Below are 18,158 nucleotides of genomic sequence, written 5' to 3'. Positions count from 1 at the left end.
CTAAAAGAAGAGGGGAAAATGGGTATGGAGCAGTGGCTGACAGTCTCTGACATTCTTAGCAAGGAATCAAAATTTCCAGAGAGACCGGGAATTTTCGTAGTAGTTGTTTAATACTTGGATTTTAGAATCAAAGTGACATGGGTTTAACTCTTGGCTTGGTTTTTTGAGATTTGGGTTTCCTATAGAGGGAAAACCAGATTGTTTGGACTCTTCTGCTGAAAACAGGGAGTAAAAAAATCTTAAAAGTCTCAAATAGCCAATAAAATACAGTTAAGGGGGACATTTAAGAGAAAGGCCTAGGGAGCTACTTATGGCTCTGAGGGCATTTGCTAATGTGAACAAACTTGGGTTTCCTATTTGTAGCCTTATTCCGACAAGCAGTCAGAGGTCAAGGCCAAAGCCTATCCAAGGTGAAGAATCTAATAGGAGCTAGGATCCCACAGAACTGCAAGCTCAGGTAAGGCTGACCCAAAACACTGCAGAAGGGATATTTTAGATGCGAAGGGAAGCACAAAACTAGAGGAAAGAAAAAAATGGACCCTGATAATTTGTGGCCACAGGCTGGCCATAGGTTTGGGTTTGCAGCCCAAGTTTGTATCACCTGTGTGTCCCAGGGTACTTCTAGCTGAGGTGTCTGGCAGAAACAAACAGATCTCTGGTGGAAGGAACTGTCTTCTAGAATCCTCACCAATAGGAGTTCTCGCTGTGGCACAGTGGGTTAGGAATCCGACTGCAGTGGCCTGGATGGCTGAGGAGGTGTGGGTTCAACCCCCAGCCTGGGAGTGGGCTAAAGGATCCAGTGTCAGATTCAATCCCTGGCCCAGGAACTTCCATATGCTGTGGGCGGGGCCATGGGAAAAAAAAAACAAAACATCCACCAATAATTTTTTTAGGCAATGAATTATAACAGTCAAATAACCCCCAGTGGGATCGAACCTGTGTCCTCATGTATACTAGTTATGTTTGTTACCACTGAGCCACAAAGGAAACTCCTGGGCTTTTGTCAGCAAACTGTTGGCCCAGCATGGGTGATTTTTGGAAGGGACAGAGGATACAGGGTTAAGGGGCCCAGCTGTGGGTAAGAATCTGGGCTCTGTAAATAACTGCTTTGTCATTCTCAGCCGTGGCTACCCCGTCTGCAAAATGAGCACCCCAATTGTACCTGCCTCGGGATTTGGGTGAGCCTCAGTGAGTTGCTACCTGTGAGGGACTCGCTGTGCTGACTCAGTAGGTCCCCCATAAATGTCAGCTGCTGGGGAAGGCTGGGGGCTCAGGGACCTTGTGTTTATCCTCTCTCATCTGCTATCCTGAGTTCCAGCCCCTGAGTTCTCTGCAGTCCTCATGACTTAGAGGGCCTATGTTCACTCCTCGTTAACCCTCCATCCTGGCCTGGCCTCCCTGTGTCCCACCAGATTTCCAGCAAAATCGCAGAATCAGCCGTACAGACCCCAGCACAGGCCTCTGGCACAGTGCCTCCATGGTATGGTTTTCTTTGGAGCAGGTTTGCCAGCATCTGTGAATGCACCAAACTTACATCCTTAAGGACAGCACATCTCAGGAGTTCCCACGGCGGTGCAGCAGATTAAGGATCCAGCATTGCCACAGCTGTGCTTGAATTTGACCCCTGGCCCGGAACTTCCATATGCCATGGGTGCAGCCAAAAAACACCCCCCAAAACAAAGAACAGCATGTCCCAAAATCTGGTGATCATGAGACTTCCTCAGGTGCTTATTACAGAGTCCCAGCCCCTCCCTGAAGTTCTGATCCACTCGGTCTGGGTGGGACCTGGGAGGCTGCATTTTGTTTTGTTAAAGTTTTTGTTTTTGGCTGTGCCCACGTCATCCAGAAATTCCCAGGCCAGGGATCAAACCTGTGCCACAGCAGTGATCCAAGCCGCTGCATTGACAATGCCAGATCCTTAAACCACTGCACTACCTGGGGACTCTGAGGCTGCATTTTTTAAAATAAGTGCCCCAGGTGAGTCTGAAAATTAGATAGAACTAGGGAGTAATTCCTGAGGCCATCATTACAGTTTGCGGCCCAGTGAGTCTTAGGCAGGATGAACAGATACAATTTCCCACTCCCGCACCCATCGCGGAAAGGGAAAGGATGGTTGGGTGTGACTAGTCTACAGTGACTCTAGATCTGTCTTACCCGTTCCTACGGTGAGTCCACTCAAACCATCAAAAGGCAGTGTTTCCCAAAGTATCTTCTGAGGTACCCTAGTTCCATGAGGTGCTTCCCAATAAAGGGTTCTATGGTAAAATACTTTGGGGAAACACTGCGTTGTCCCTTAAATCTTTTTTTAATTTTTTTGTCTTTTATTGTCCCTTACTCTTGAAAATTCACATTGAGCAGTGAAGAAAGTCCTTTGATGTTGTCTCACCCCACTTGGATCCCCTTTGTCATGCAATACCTGCTTAGGCTAGTTCTGCAGAAACACTGGTTTATTGCCCCTTGCATCTGGCAGAATGGAGTTCCCAAGTATTGGTTTCCATCTGCTTTGTGCTTATAAGCACATGCCCTGGGCCCCCACATGGCCCATCCATGTGGGAGTTAGCATAGAACTGGTGCAGTAGCAAAGCTGCCATTCTGGGAGAACCACTGCCACGAAAGCATAAGCCACAGAGAAGTCATTTGGTTGGAAGTCCTGCAGGTCCAGATGCCGGTCTATGGTTTGCTGATTAAAACTGAGAATGGCATTTGGCCCCTGAAAACCTTCAGCTCAGCCCAAGTGGTTTCCCCTGGGGCAAGGGCTGAGCCCGCACTCCACTGGCTCTCACCCCAGTCATGTAGGCCTTGTCCATGTCTTTGACGAGTGGCAGCTTGAGAGAGTCAAAGGAAAGAGGGCCTTCCAGTCAGAGCACAGGCAGAGCCAAAGGTGTTAAAAAGGACAGGCTGGCTCGCCCCAGGCGGGCCTGGCCTCAGCTCCTCGGTTCCAGGGGCTCTTAGCACGTCCCCTGCTGGGCACTTCTCCCTCGGAGTCAGCCAGGCAGGCTAGAGCCCCAGGTATTCTGCCAGGAACACAGCGAGGATGCGGCTCAGGTTGTGTACTGTAGGTGGGTGCAGGTTGGCCTCAGAGTCTTCAGACGTGTGCCAGACCGAGGGGAAGGGCATGGAGATGAGGTGAAGTACGGGGACTCCTGCGGGACAGAGAGGAGACTCAGACCCCGACGTGGCCCCCAGCAGACCCCAGGAGCCCAGGCCCAGGCCTGGGGAACCTGGCTTTGCCCCTCCAACCGAAGATACTCCGTTGTGCCACCTGATGAACTCTGAACAATGATTTCAAGTGTATGAGGATACATGTTAGTTTAAAAAATACACCCACTATATTTATTGTTTTCATAACACCGACTAGAAAAAAGTCAAAACTTGGAGGTCCTGCTATGGCACAGTCGGTAAAGGATCCAGCGTTGCTGCAGCTGCTGCTCAGATTCAATCCTTGGACCAGGAACTTCCATATGCCACGGGTGCAGCCATAAAAAAAGAAGGAAGAACAAAGAAAAAGATCATGAAAAGATCAGAAGAGGGAAAAGATGTCTCTGCCTACTTCCTTGCCAGGTATACATTATTAGGCTGTTTTTCTCTTCTTTACTAATAGTTAGCATTTATGTTCCATTTTAGGCCCAAGTCTAAGGCCACATACATGCGCAGTTTTATCCTTACGGTAAGCCTATGAGGTACAGTAAAATACCCCCATTTTACAGTTACGGACACTGAGGCACAGAGGCAGGCTGAGTGATTTGCCTAAGGTCTTGCCTCTAGTAAACAACACAGTCAGAATTTGAACTCAGGCCACCTGTCTCTAAAGCGTGTGCTCCAGGGAGTTTCCACTGTGGCACAGTGGGTTAAGAACCTGCAGTGGTTTGGGTTGCTACAGAGGCGTGGGTTCAATCCCTGGCCCGGGGCAGTGGATTAAAGGATCCAGTGTTGCCTCAGTGGCGTGTAAGGCACTGCTGCAGCTCAGATGCAACCCTTGGCCCAGGAACTTCCATATGCGGCAAGTGCGGCCATAAATAAATAAACAGATAAATAAAGCATGTGCTCCTAGCTCTTGCACTGCTCTGGGCTCCTGTCTTTAGAGCTCTTCCCTCTGTCCAGTTTTGGTAAATACCTGTCCCCATACTGGACAGAAGCCAGACAGGTGATGACCCTTCGCTGGGCCCCTGATACCTAGCTCAGCACCTGCTTTGGGAAGGATTCATTGAATGAATCAATAAAGGGCATTGTAAGAAATACGTATTTGTTGAATGAGTAAGTTGTAAAAATTTCCAAAGCAGTTTTTAGCTCTTACTATATATGCCAAGCACTGTGTAAGTAGGCGTTTGATATCTCCAATCTCATCTAATTTCCCCAACCGTGTGATTAAGACTGTGTACATACACGTATGTTTGTATGTATCTGTCTCTTCATTTTCCAGAAGAAACGGGTGCACAGAGGCTAAGGAATTTGCCTTAGGTCAACCAATGGTAGGTTGCACCTCGTGGAACTGTCCAATTCTAAAAACCTGTGTTCTGAACCCCTCTACCAGATGTCTTCACCCCTGGAAGTTTTGTAAAAATAATGCAGAAGCCCAAGATTGTGGTTCAGTAGGCCTGAAATGTGATTAGGCATTTTCCAAAGGTGATTGTGCTGGGCTGCCAAAGCTTCAAAAGGCAAGAGCTAGAAGAAACAGGCACTGCAGTGACTGGGTCCTTAACCCTCTGAGCCACAGAGGAGCTCCACAGGTAACATTTCTTGAATGCTCGCTAGTGCCAGGCCCTGGTCCAAGCAAGGTCTTTACATGCAGTCCGCTCAGCAACTCTGAGATGGGGCCCTTATCATTCCCATTTCATAGATGGGGAAACTGAGGCACTGAGAGGTTAAGCAACTTGCCACTGACCCCCAAAGCTGGGAAGGGGCCAGAGCCAGGTCCCATCTGTGGCTCCCTTGGACCCCCCCCAACCCCCAACTCCTCCCTGCAGCAAGTACCTCGGCGGAGGAAGGGGATGTGGTCGTCTTCCACGGAGCCAGGGGGCTCCCCAGGCTGGAAGTACATCACTTCCCGAGGATGAGACTGCAGTAGGTTCAAACGGTGCAAGCGCTTCTCTGGAGGGGTGGGGATTAGAGAGCAAGGCTTGGCCCCTCAAGGGTCAAAGATTCCCCTGCTCACAAATCAGAGGAGGGCAGGGGGGTCTGGCGGGGGTGAGGCACTGGCCATCCCAACCAGGATGGATGTGAGTTAGCCCTCACTTCAGGTTGACCGTGTTCCCGGTCCCATTTAATCCCTCTGAGTCTAGGAGGTCGACACCCATGGTCATTACCATCATGCCCACTTTACAGATAGGAAACGGAGGCTCAGAGAGAGGAAGCCACTTGCCCAAGATCACACAGCTGATAAGGAGAGCCAGAATTAGGAGTTCCCGTTGTGGCTCAGTGGGTTGAGAACCCCACTAATATCCATGAGGATGTGGGTTGGATCCCTGGCCTCACTCAGTGGGGGAAGGATCTGGCGTTGCCATGAGCTATGGTGTAGGTCACAGACACGGCTCGGATCTGTGGTGCAGGCAGGCAGCTAAGGTGTAGGCTGGCAGCTGCAGCTCCGATTCTACCCCTAGCCTGGAAACTTCCATATGCAGCAGGTGCAGCTGTTAAAAAAAAGAAAGCAAAAAAAAAACAAAAAACCCGCATGCCAGAATTTGAACCCAGGGCTATCTGCCCCCTGAGCTCCTGTTTGTCTTCATTACCTTTGGCTGCTATGGGATCTTTATGTATTTCTGCCCTAGTGCTTTAGAGGGAGACGAGGGAGGTAGAGGGAGGCTGGGTGGCCCCTTAGCAGTCAGGCCCTCCCTCCAGCATCCCAGGCTGGTGCCTGCCCCCACCTCCACCCTTACCAATGCTTCTCAGCCGATGGAACCAGCGGGCCGTGCGAGGGAAGTGACTGTAGAAGGTTGGGTTGGGGGCGCCCAGGAGATCAAGAAGCATAAAGAGCTCCTAGGGAGAGAGGCCGGGACTGGAAGGGCCAGGCGGGGCACCGCCAACCTCCCGCCACCCACTTCCACCTCACCGGAACCCAGTGGGGCCCTGGTCTTACAATAGCCTGGATCCTGGTGAAGCCGGGGCTGTGGGGCGCAGACTCCATGAGCTGGGCCAGATGCCGGGAGCCATAGAGGGAGTCCTTGGGTCCCCACTCCCTCAGGGCCTCTTCACCATCCAAGAAGAGCAGCTGCAGGGTCACTGAGGCTGCCTGTAGGGGCCAGTGGTCAGTCCACACACGTTTCCTGCCAGCTTGCACAGCCGACTAGGGCAAACTAAGCCTCCTCACTTGTCGAACCTGGTGGCCAGGAGTATAGACTCTGTCTGCTCGGAAGCCGAGCAGTCATGGCTAAGTTACTAAGTTCTCAAAGCACTGGCTTCCTTAGATAGAAATGGCGTTAACACTGGTTCTACTTAGAGGGTAGGATTCGAACTTGGGTCCTAGACCAGTGCCTGGTATATGGTAACTAAATAAGGGTTAGCTCTGATTGTAACCGTTACTCTTCCCACTCATTTAGCAAAAGAGACAGACCCACAAATAATTAGAAAAACGGAATGCAGTTACGCCAGTGCTTCTAAGAACAACAGGGTCCTGAAAGGGCACAGGAAGGGCTGGGGGACAACGTGGCCGGGGAAGCACTTTGGGTCTCTTGGGAAGAGACGTCTGCACTGAGGCTGAGTAGAAGCTGGCCTGGCAAAGTGGAGCAGAGCGAAGAGCCTTCCCAGTGAGGAAGCAACGTGGATCAGGCCCTGGGCCAGAAAAGGGGTCAGCAAGGGCCAGGGACCCTGGGGTTTAAGCGGGGGAAGAGCGTGAGATTTGTGTTTCATTCATTCTATACATTTTCATCGACATCCTACTTTATGCCAGGCAATGTTTTGGGCCCAGGGAATAGAGCAGGAAGTAAACGCAGCCAAGGGCCTGCCTATCTGGAGCTTATTCTAGTTGGGGAGACAGACAAACAAATCAACACAAAGCACCATGAGGCTTAGGACAGTGACAGGAAGCTATGTTAGGGTGGCTGGGAAGGTCTCTTTGAGGAGGTGACATCAGAGTGGACACCTGAATGAAGGGTGGGAGCCGGCCAAGAAGATACCTGAGAAAGCACATTCTAGGCAGAGGAAACATCAAGTGCAAATGCCAGGGGCGGGTGTGAATTCTGTGGGCTTGAGGGACACGGACACGGAGACACGGAGGAGGTGGGAGGAGAGCCGAATGATGGAGGGGCGAGGAGTAGGAAATGAGACCAAAGAGGTGATAGGGGCTAACAGAAGGACCTGGTTTATGCATGGATCAAAGTGGGAGCCATGGGAGGGTTTGGATCAGAGAAGGGACAGGATCTGACCTCCAGGAATTAGAAAGCCCCTGCGGCTCTGGTATGGAGTGGAGGAAGATGAGACCAGGCAAGAGAGGTGGTGGCATGGACCGAGGTAGAGGAGCCCCATTGCACCCACCCCCACCCTACCACCGCCGCTCCTTACCTGCTCCTTGGCTCTGCTCAGCTCCAGGTCGAGGGCCTGGGCCAGCTCCAGTAGCAGAGCGCAAGGCACAGCGGAATCCGTGGCCCCCACAAAGGGCGCTGACCCAGATGGGAAGAGCTTGGAGTCGTAATGACAGGCGAGGGTGAGGTGACGGGCAGCCCCTGGGTCCAGTGTGGCCACCACATTGCCAAAGTCCAGTGGCCCCAGGGGTGTCGAGGCTGTGAAGGGGTCTAGTTCCACATGCCAGCCTGCCCTTAGGGTCCTCAGCGTGGCCTCCAGGAACTAGTGGCGAGAGAAAGGTGGGAGGGTGGGTGGGGACTGGGGAGGAGGTTGGAAGAAGGGCCGTGTGACCTGAACCATGCAGAGCCATCAGGTTAACTCACAAATCGCACTTTGGTTTAATGGCTCTCTTGATATACTTCTGCTGGGTACCTACTAAGTGCCAGGCATGAAGCGACTCTGCCTCATGATGCCAAGACTAATCACAGCTCACCCTTCAAAGAGCACTCTGTGCCAAGCCCAGTTCCAGGAACCCTATGGAGGAGGGAGAGTCAATGGTTCCATTTTGCAGATGAGGAAACTGAGGCTCAGAGAAGTTAAGAAACTAGTCCAAGGTCACACTCCAAGTGGCTGAGGTGGATTTGAACTCAGGCAGTGTTCAAATGACTTTCAGTGCTTGCTGGGAGGCAATATAGAGATGTTACAGCACCAGTTCGGGAGCCAACTCTTTTGGGTTGAAACCCTAGGTATACCATTTATTAACTGTGGGATTTGGGCAAAATGCCTAACTCTTCTGAGCCTCAGTTTCCCCATCTACATTATGAAGATCAAGTTGGTACCCACCTCACAGGCCCGATGCTTATGCTTAGCATACTTTTGGTGGGGGCAGTACAGTCCTGGGGTTACCAAGAGAGAACTCTAGAGTCTGACCGAGCTTCAGCTCTTGGGCAGAATATCTATTTCCCATTCCTTGGTGGCTGCGGGGTCAGGGATTGGAGGTGGGGCCCTTTACCTTTCTGACTTGGAGATTGCCCGGACTGCCCGGGGTCCGCACAACCAGCAGGGGGCGCAGATAAGTGTGCCAGAGACGGTGCGGGTCCAGTCGCCCCACCACCCTCCGAAGCCCGGCTTCGGGGAGGCTTCCGAGCCCCGGACCCTTGGGAAAGAGGTGGGAAAGAGAAGAGCAGAGCGTGAAAAGCACCCTCATTTCAACTCTACCCCGGGGGCTGTCATCCCTAAAAAGCCCCGGCTCCTCTTCCTAATGGCAGATTCCAGCATCAGAGGTTTCTAGGATAAATCCTAGACTCGGGAAAGTCTACCCAAGCCCATCCGGTATAGCCCACCGCAATCCTGATGGGAGAAATCGAAGCCCAACGAGAGGAAGAGACTTCCAAACAGCTGACTTTAGGATTAGAACCCAGAACTCCCAGGCTTACTACTCCAGACCCTTCCTCTTACGGTGCAACCGCTATTATAGAAAAAGCCCGAAGCCTCATTGCATTGGAAAGGGGCATGCGCTCTAACGACGAAGATCGCGGCACCTGCGGCTAGGGCCCCACGATAACGATAAAGCCACGTCAACCTGAGACTTTGAGGAGGGGGAGGCGGGGAATAAGGGCTCCCCTGTCCCCGTCCGGCCTCACCCGCATCTCCCGGCCCAGAGGCAGCTCCTCAGTCTGGCGGTGCCAGCCGCTCCAAATGGTATAGAACACCGAGGCCACCGCCAGCGCCAGCAACAGCAGGGGCAACAGCTGCGCCCGCGGTAGCAGGCGGCGCTTGGGCGGTGAGGGTGGCTCCAAAAGGCCGCGTTCCCCAAGCCGTAGCCGGGGCCGCCCGCGGCCCCCTGAACGCATGGCAGCTTCGCCCTGAAACCGGTCGGGGACTGCGGATGGAGTTTAGGCCAGCCAAGTCCCACCCCATGGAATCACCGGACCAATAAGCAACAAGAGCGGCTGCACCAACCCACCCTTCAGCAAGCAGTAAAGCCAATGGGGACTTTCGTACTGAGGACACGCCTCCCTGTCTCCCTGAAGCTTAAGGGTTGGTTCCCCTGAGGGTTGCACAACCCAAAAGGGAGCGCGAAAGAGGTAGGCACCGCCTCAGCGGAAGAGGGGAAGCCAATGAGAAGCATTTGATCCTAGAAAACAGCCGACCTCCTGGGCGCGGGTCCACGCCCCTCCCGGATGTAAGCAAAGGATTGGTTATTCCAAGTCCAAAGGATTAACAAACACATAAACGGACGGTCCCCTAAGTAGAAGAGGAGGTATCCATCCCTGAAGCGAGGAGCCGATTGGCTTCGTGGATGCCGCGCCCCCGAAGGCAGGGCCGGCGGGCATTTGGAAATGGCTTGTCCTTTCCCTCCTTCAACCTGTGCGGTTCTACAACGAAATGGTTTGAATAAGTCCTGCTTTCTCTTCCTCTCCATCGTCAATATCTGCCCGGTACAGTCCTGAATGGCCTCAAAGTAGTACGTAAGAGTTTTACCCTACAGCCGCCTGTGGCGAGCAGAGATCGCTATGGCAACAGGCCACGCCCCACCCACTAGCTGTGTTTGCGCAAGCGCCCACGGAAGTGGGCCTCAGGAAGCGGAAGTCCCGCCCTTCTCGCTCCTTTCAGAGGGCGAAGAAGCAACGCGGAGACGGTGGTGACTGGAGTGCGCGGTCGCGACAACTACTGCCACCGCCATGTGAGGCCGGGCTAGGCTTAGGTGGCAGGAGTGGGTTGAGGGTGTAAATCTGGCCACTTGCCGGTGGAAGGGGGTGGGCAGAGCCTGGGGCGGAAGCAAACATTTTCGGGGTAAAGTGGCGTACGTTACCGATGAGTTTGAGAACAGATGTGGGGCCTTTTTCGGATCCTGACTTTAGGAGCAGGAGCAGCTTTATCAGATAACGGGCTGGGCTTTCCCAAATAATTAGTCTTACTGAAGCGAATGTTAAGGGGAAGCGATGTACGAAAATGGAACCTGGGAGAGGGGAGTACGGACATGTGGGGAAGAACGATTTGAAGTGAGGATCTTATCAGGGTAATTTGAGCTGGAGACGGTTAGCCTTTTGACCTTATTCGTCGTTATCATGGGTCTCGAGTTATCGGAAGGATTTTACTTACGTATTCATGCAACAATTATTTATTGAGTGTTCATATGTCAGGCTTCTTTAGACACAGAATATGTTAGTGAATTACCCCACTCCCCCAAGGGAAAAAATTCCATTTTGCATTTTATGGGTTGGGTTGAGCCAGGCAATAAATGTAAAGGTAAAATATATGGTGTGTTAGGTGACCGGGGCTATGAATGAAGAAACAGTAGAGCAGGGTAAAACAATGTGGAATGCCAGTTTTGAGAGACAGGACACATGAAGAAGGGAGCAACTGGAGCAGAAAGCTGGAGAAAGTGAGCGCACAAAGATATTTAGGGACGTATCCAGGTAAAGGGGGAAAAGCAAATGCAGAAGCCTAAGAAGAAAGTTGCTGAAAATCTTCCAAGACACCCCTCTGGATGGAACGGAGTGAGAGAAGGCAGCGGATAAAGGGTTTTTACTTTCTACATTGAGATAGGAGCCTCAAGAGAGTTTCGCAGAGTGAGATGATATGACTTGGACCTTGGCACCAACCAGAGACTGCTCTGTGAAGAGCAAACTTGGAGAGCATGGGTGGAGGTAGGGAGACCATTACGGCTCTAGGAGAGAGTCGATGGAGGTTAAGCCATGGTGAGAAGTGGTCAGATTCCGATATATTTGAGAGGCAGGGATGATGGGATTTGCCAGCAGATTGAATGTAGGATGTGAGAGTAAGAAGAGTCAAGTTGACGTTAGAGGTTTTGCTCAAAGACATAGCAAGATGGAGTTGCCATGGATGGAGACGAAGGCAGCTGTAGGTAGATTAAGTTTGGGGGTACCGCGGGGCCTGGTGTTCAGCCTAGGACGTGCAAGCTTGGAACTGTCTATTAGGCAGCTGTGTGGTGATGCTAAGAGAGAGGACTGAGCCGGAGGGTGGGTGTGTTGGGGAGACAGTGAGCGAGAGGGCATGACCACCCAGGCTCTGGCTCCAGGCCCTGTCACCTATGAGTTCCATACTTGCCCACTCAGGAGCCTCCTCAACAAGCCCAAGAGTGAGATGACGCCAGAGGAGCTGCAGAAGCGGGAGGAGGAGGAGTTTAACACGGGGCCGCTGTCCGTGCTCACACAGTCGGTCAAGAACAACACCCAAGTGCTCATCAACTGCCGCAACAACAAGAAGCTCCTGGGCCGCGTGAAGGCCTTTGACAGGTGAGCACCTGGGTCTGGGGAGGTGGTCTGTCCTGGCCTGGAGAAGCAGTCCCAGCTCTAGTCTGAGGAGCCTGGATTCTAGGTTTCTTAGAAGCCTGGGGCATAAGCGTCTGAAGGTGGGGTTCCTGTCATGTCTCAGTGGTTAACGAACCCAACCAGTATCCATGAGGACACAGGTTCGATCCTTGGCCTTCCTCAGTGGGTTAAGGATCCGGCATTGCAGTGAGCTGTGGTGTAGGTCGCAGGTGTGGCTCAGATCCCATGTCTGTGGTTGTGGTGTAGGCCGGCAGCGGTAGCTCCGATTTGAACCCTAGCCTGGGAACCTCCATATGCTTCCGGTGTGGGCTTAAAAAAAAGAGTGCCTGTTGTGACGGTCTCTGTTGTTCCTCCAGCTGTAAAGTTCAGCCATGGACTTGGGGGCCAGTCCTGGAATGATGTCCTGGCTCTGCCTCTTAGCAGCCGTGTGACATTCAGCAAGGGACCATATATCTCTTCCCTACAATGGCCGTAATCTTGATGGTTGCAAAGATTCAGTCACTTAATATATGTGAAGCACAGTCAGTCCTTAGGAGTAGCGCCCCCGGCACACGGTCTTCCTCATCAGTTTTCTCAGTTCGTGCACAGTGGCCTCTGCCCTTGTGGGGTACTGTCTTAGGCTCCAGAGATGCCATGGTGACTGAATCATACATGCCTCCTGTACTCAGGGGAGTCTACAGCAAACACATAATGTGTCAGGAAGACAAGTGATGGCAAAGTCTGTGCAGAAGAGTAGAGCCAGCTGAGAGTTTGGAGTGTGGAGAGGGAGTGCTGCTGTCCTCGGTGGGTCATGCAGGAGGCCTTCTAGGTGGACAGATGGGGATAAAACGAAGGTGCAACCTAGGGTCTGCATGTTTCAGCCATGGGGAGCAGCAAGTGATTTTTCCTCTCTGGGCCTCAGTTTCCTTATCTGCAAAATACTATGCATAGAATAATACCCCTCAGAACAGTCGTAAGGGTCAAATGATTTTCTGTAGGAAGAGCACTTAACTCAGTACCTAACATGTGGCAAAGGCTCAGTAAACATATGATCGGCAGGAGTTCCCTTTGTGGCTCAGCGGTAAATGATCCCTACTAGCATTCATGAGGGCGCAGGTTCGATCCCTGGCCTTGCTCAGTGGGTTAAAGGATCCGGCATTGCCATGAGCTGTGATGTAGGTCACAGAAGTGGCTTGGATCTGGGGTTGCTGCGGCTGTGGTGTAGGCCAGTGGTTACAGCTCCGATTCAACCCCTAGTCTGGAACTTTCATATGCCACAGATGCTGCCCGAAAAAGACAAAAAAACCAAAATAACAACAACAGCAAAAAACCATTGGCAGTCCTCAGCATCAGGGAAGTGCTTTCCTCTCGGCAGGGGGGTGAAGCTTACCTCTGGATTGCTTTTGCCAATGGCTACTGTGGGACCAAGAACAAAGCTTTCACTCTGAGCCTCAATTTACTCTTGAGTAAAGTGAGAACGAGAACGATAGGAAGTGCCGAGCCCAAGGAGGCAGATAGACCTGGATTCGAACTCAGGCTCTGCCTCTTCCAAACTGTCTGACCTTGGGTGAGTGGCTTCATCCCGCTCTTCTCAGTTTCCTGCTCTGGAAGCTGGAAGGAACTCCAATGTGTGCCTCCTGGGGGTGAGATGCTGTGAGGATTGATGAGTTAATGCTTAGAAAGTCTTGGAGTTCCTGTCGCAGCGCAGTGGTTAATGAGTCCGACTAGGAACCATGAGGTTGCGGATTTGATCCCTGGCCTTGCTCAGTGGGTTAAGGATCCAGCATTGCCGTGAGCTGTGGTGTAGGTCGCAGATGCGGCCTGGATCTGGCGTTGCTATGGCTGTGGTGTGGGCTGGAAGCTGCAGCTCCGATTAGACCCCTAGCCTGGGAACCTCCATATACCGCAGGTGCGACTCTAGAAAAGACAAAAAGACACACACACACAAAAAACTTGGAGGAGTTCCCGTTGTAGCGCAGTGGTTAACGAGTCTGACTAGGAACCATGACGTTGCCGGTTCGGTCCCTGCCCTTGCTCAGTGGGTTTACGATCCGGCATTGCCGTGAGCTGTGTGTAGGTTGCAGACGCGGCTCGGATCCTGTGTTGCTGTGGCTCTGGCATAGGCTGGCGGCTACAGCTCCGATTGGACCCCTAGCCTGGGAACCTCCATATGCCGCGGGAGCGGCCCAAGAAATGGCAAAAAGACAAAAAAACACAAACAAACAAACAAACAAAAAAAACTTGGAAAGTCTTAAAGAGGCCTAGTAGTGGAGTTACTGTTGTGGCGCAGTGGAAAGGAATCTGTCTAGTATCCACGAGGATGCGGGTTCAATTCCTGGCCTTGCTCAGTGGGTCGGGGATCCGGCGTTGCCCTGAGCTGTGATGTAGGTCGCAGACGTGGCTCAGATCTGTGGCTGTGGCATAGCCCAGCGGCTACAGCTCTGATTCGACCCCTAGCCTGGGAATCTCCATATGCCTCAGGTGTGGCCCTAAAAAGACAAAATAAAAAAAAAGTTTCCAGGAAGTTCCCGTCGTGCCGCAGTGGTTAACGAATCCGACTAAGAACCGTGAGGTTGCGGGTTCGATCCCTGCCCTTGCTCAGTGGGTTAAGGATCCGGCGTTGCCGTGAGCTGTGGTGTAGGTCGCAGACGTGGCTCGGATCCTGCGTTGCTGTGGCTCTGGTGTAGGCTGGTGGCTACAACTCCGATTCAACCCCTAGCCTGGGAACGTCCATATGCCGTGGGAGCGGCCCAAGAAATGGCAAAAAGACAAAAAAAAAAAAGTTTCCATCCAATTTCTCCCCAGTTTGTCTAGGTCACCCACGGTCACCAGGCTCTAGGTGGCTTTCAAGGGTTCTATATTGGGAGTTCCCCTGGTGGCTCAGTGGTTAACAAATCTGACTAGCATCCATGACGATGCAGGTTTGATCCCTGGCCTTGCTTGGTGGGTTAAGGATCTTGTGAGCTGTGGTGTGGGTTGCAGAGGCGTTGCTGTGGATGTGGCGTAGGCTGGCAGCTACAGCTCCGATTAGACCTCTAGCCTGGGAACTTCCATGTGCCATGGGTGTGACCCTAAAAAAGAAGAAAGAAAGAAGAAAGAAATCCTTTCTGAAAAAGGATTCTGTATTGGACACCTGGTGGAGTATTTGCTTTTCCTACTCCCGTCTTCCTACAGAAAGTGTTTTCGTTGTTTCAGAAGATGGCTTTCTGTGCATACTGTTCCCTTCCTTGCTTTTCCCGCCCAATGCTATGTGCTCAAGGTCACGCCACAGCGAGGACGGGGCTTCCTCAGGGGTCTCCTTTCTCAGGCGGGATGATACCTCCCTGTAACCTCCTGTCCCTTTACTTTGCTTGAATTTTTCTTCATAGCACTGACACCACCTGCCAGTAGATTTCAGGTGTCTTGTTTACCTGCTGAGTGTTCTTCCCCCGTCAGTCACTAGAGTGTCTGTCTCTCTGTTGAGTGAGCTGAATCACGTGTCCCGCCCACCCCGCCCCCGGCACCCTGAGGACAGGGACAGAGCAGAACTGGAGCAGAGGCATCACGTACCCCGTCAGGCCACCAGGGACTGCTGGTTCTCCAAAGAGAAGCTGTTCCTTTGCTGATGCCTTCAGAAGTGCTCAGAGTTAAAAAGCACAAGCAAAACCATTTATCCTGTGCCTGGCCCTGTTCTGAGTGCTTGATGGGAATACCGTATCGATTCATTTATTCTTCACAACAGCCCGAGGAGGTGGGCTCTGTGAACATCTCCCTCTTGCTCTCCTCTCCTTTCCTGTCTTTTCTCCCTCCCTCCCTTCTTCCCTCCCTGCGGCCAGTGCCAGGGATCTGATCTGAGCCACAGTTCTGCAGTTGCGAGGTCGGTGCTGCTGCTGCGCCAGCAGATCCTTTGACCCGCTATGCCGGGTCAGGAATCAGACCTGTGTCCTGCAGGACACTGCAGAGATGCCCCTGACCCCGTTGCACCACAGCAGGAACTCTGAGCATCCCTGTTTTATTTATTTATTTATTTATTTATTTATTTGCATATTCTTCCATTTTATTTTATTTTTTATTTATTTATTTATTTATTTATTTTGGTCTTTTTTGCTATTTCTTGGGCCGCTTCCGTGGCATATGGAGATTCCCAGGCTAGGGGTCCAATCGGAGCTGTAGCCACCGGCCTATGCCAGAGCCACAGCAACGCGGGATCCGAGCCGCGTCTGCAACCTACACCACAGCTCACGGCAACGCCGGATCGTTGACCCACTGAGCAAGGGCAGGGACCAAACCCGCAACCTCATGGTTCCTAGTCAGATTCGTTAACCACTGCGCTACGACGGGCACTCCTTATTTTTTTTTTTTAATAATTTTTTTTATTTTCCCACTGTACAGAAAGGGGGTCAGGTTATCCTTACATGTATACATCACAATTACATTTTTTCCCCCACCCTTTCTTCTGTTGCAACATGAGTATCTAGACAAAGTTCTCAGTGCTATTCAGCAGGATCTCCTTGTGAGCATCCCTGTTTTAGAGAGGAGGAAACTGAGGCACAGAGGGCCGAGGGACTCACAGAGGAGGCCTTGGAAGCCGGCCAGCCTGGTCCCGGGCCTGCGCTGCTGGAGGAGGGGCGGTCAGGGTCCCGCTCACTCCCGATGCTCCCTCCCCGCCAGGCACTGCAACATGGTGCTGGAGAACGTGAAGGAGATGTGGACTGAGGTCCCCAAGAGCGGCAAGGGCAAGAAGAAGTCCAAGCCCGTCAACAAGGACCGCTACATCTCCAAGATGTTCCTGCGCGGGGACTCGGTCATCGTGGTCCTGCGGAACCCGCTCATCGCCGGCAAGTAGGCGCCCGCCCGCCCTCCTGCTCCCTCCTTCGTGAAGACCTGCCCTTCGTGATGGGAATAATAAAGTCCTGCGTTTTTTCTAGAGGCATCTGTCTGTTCCTGGGGCCTAAAAAGTGGGGCTGAGCCGGGGAGGGGGCAGCTGGCCATGAGGCTGAGCCCTGGGGAGGGGTCCTCCCTGAACCGTGAAGAGGCCTGACTTGCCCCATCCGTGAGGGGAATGGGTTGAGCAGAGAGAGATTTTGCTGTCTTTTCTGCTTAATTTCTTCCAGCTACTCATCGTTTTCTCTGTCTCCCTTCTCCCTACTTCTCTTTCAGTAAGTTGGTTTCACTCTTAAGTTTCTTTCAGTCTTTTTTGTTTTTCTTCATTTCTTTAGTCAAACGATCCCCCAAGTGTCTCCTCTGTGCCCAGCTCTGTGCTGCAATGTTGTAGACACCGCTGTGCCCAGAAGAGCCCCAGCCTGCCCGCCTGACAGGAGGGGAGCTGCATGGTTAAAGCGGTCAGTACCCCAGGCTGACACCTGCTGAGCTGTGAGGGCTCCGGGCTCTGAGCAGGCACTGTGGTTTGTCACCTCCAGCTCCAGAGGCTGGGACTGAGGCTCGGAGAGGTGATGGCACCTGGCCAGGGCTGTCCAGCCAGAGTGGTGATGCTGTGATGGAGACCCACCCTGCTCCTGAGACTGTGGCCAAACCCCTGAACTCTGCTGCCGTCAAACTGCAGCTTAATTACCCTTGAGAGAAATTCTCTGGCAGATGTAGGGAGGTAGAGGTGGGAAAGGGGGCCGTGCCTATTGTGGGGGGATTAAATAAAATCCCTGTCTTGCTCTGATGTGCACACATCATGCTCTCCCACCCCCACCCCGTGTTCGTCTCTGTCTCCAGATGGGGCCAAGCGCCAGCCAAGTGCAGATCAAGGGATCAAACAAATGCCTGACACACTGAGCTGTGGAAGGCACAGCCTGAGTTACCCCATGAGCCCATTAGCGACAGAGCTGAGGACCCTGCAGCAGAAGAGGGAGAGCCTGACGCACCCAGGGCTGTGGCTGTCAGGTTCTCAAGGTACATGTCTACTGAGTGGTTCACATCTAATTGGAACAGCCATGTGAGGGGTAGAGCCATCCCGTTTTACAGATGAGACAACTGAGGCCCAGAGAGGGTAAGCGATTTGCCCAGGATTACTCAGGAAACAGTGGAGCCAAGTTCAAACCCAGGGAGCCAGGCCTCGTGAGCAGTCTTGACAGTCGTCACACAATGGAGTCATAACATCCCAATCTGTAAAGTGGCCGGTGGTGCCGAGGCAGAAACTTCCCCCCGGGGATTGGAGTCTTGTGCAGGAGCTGGAAGAACACAAGCCCTGGAGTCACAGTCCTGGGTTTGAATCCCTGCCTCATGGCCCCAGGAAATAGGAATAGTTCCCTGCCTTGCAGGCTGACAGCAAAGATTCCAGCTGAGAACACCCTACTTAGCATCAGTCTGAATTTCCTCACCGCCTTAGCTGCCCCACTGCCCCAGTGGTTTTTAACCCCCTTTACCCTCATTGAGGGAACATGAAAGCAGAGGTCGCGG

The 18,158-nt window shown here is 52.5% G+C and overlaps 2 protein-coding genes across 4 annotated transcripts; one reads left to right on the top strand and one right to left on the bottom strand.

The window, feature by feature from the left end:
* On the bottom strand, positions 2,287–9,408 carry QPCTL (glutaminyl-peptide cyclotransferase like). 2 transcript variants are annotated; one of them, NM_001243636.1, is given in 7 exon segments: positions 2,433–3,143; positions 4,972–5,088; positions 5,874–5,973; positions 6,074–6,226; positions 7,495–7,776; positions 8,507–8,650; positions 9,138–9,377. In NM_001243636.1, coding segments are annotated over 7 exon segments (1,152 nt in total). In that variant the 5' UTR covers positions 9,348–9,377; the 3' UTR covers positions 2,433–2,997.
* Positions 10,105–16,679, top strand: SNRPD2 (small nuclear ribonucleoprotein D2 polypeptide). Of its 2 annotated transcripts, none has more exons than NM_001243653.2 (3): positions 10,105–10,180; positions 11,577–11,756; positions 16,422–16,679. In NM_001243653.2, coding segments are annotated over exons 1-3 (357 nt in total). In that variant the 5' UTR covers positions 10,105–10,178; the 3' UTR covers positions 16,597–16,679. The 2 variants fall into 2 exon arrangements, with proteins under 2 accessions (NP_001230582.1, XP_020949067.1); XM_021093408.1 differs by having other exon boundaries at positions 10,110–11,147.

Source organism: Sus scrofa, chromosome 6 (genome assembly GCF_000003025.6).
Source record: "Sus scrofa isolate TJ Tabasco breed Duroc chromosome 6, Sscrofa11.1, whole genome shotgun sequence".
NCBI classification, from domain to species: Eukaryota; Metazoa; Chordata; class Mammalia; order Artiodactyla; family Suidae; genus Sus; species Sus scrofa.
This window is presented reverse-complemented; position numbering and strand designations above follow the sequence as displayed.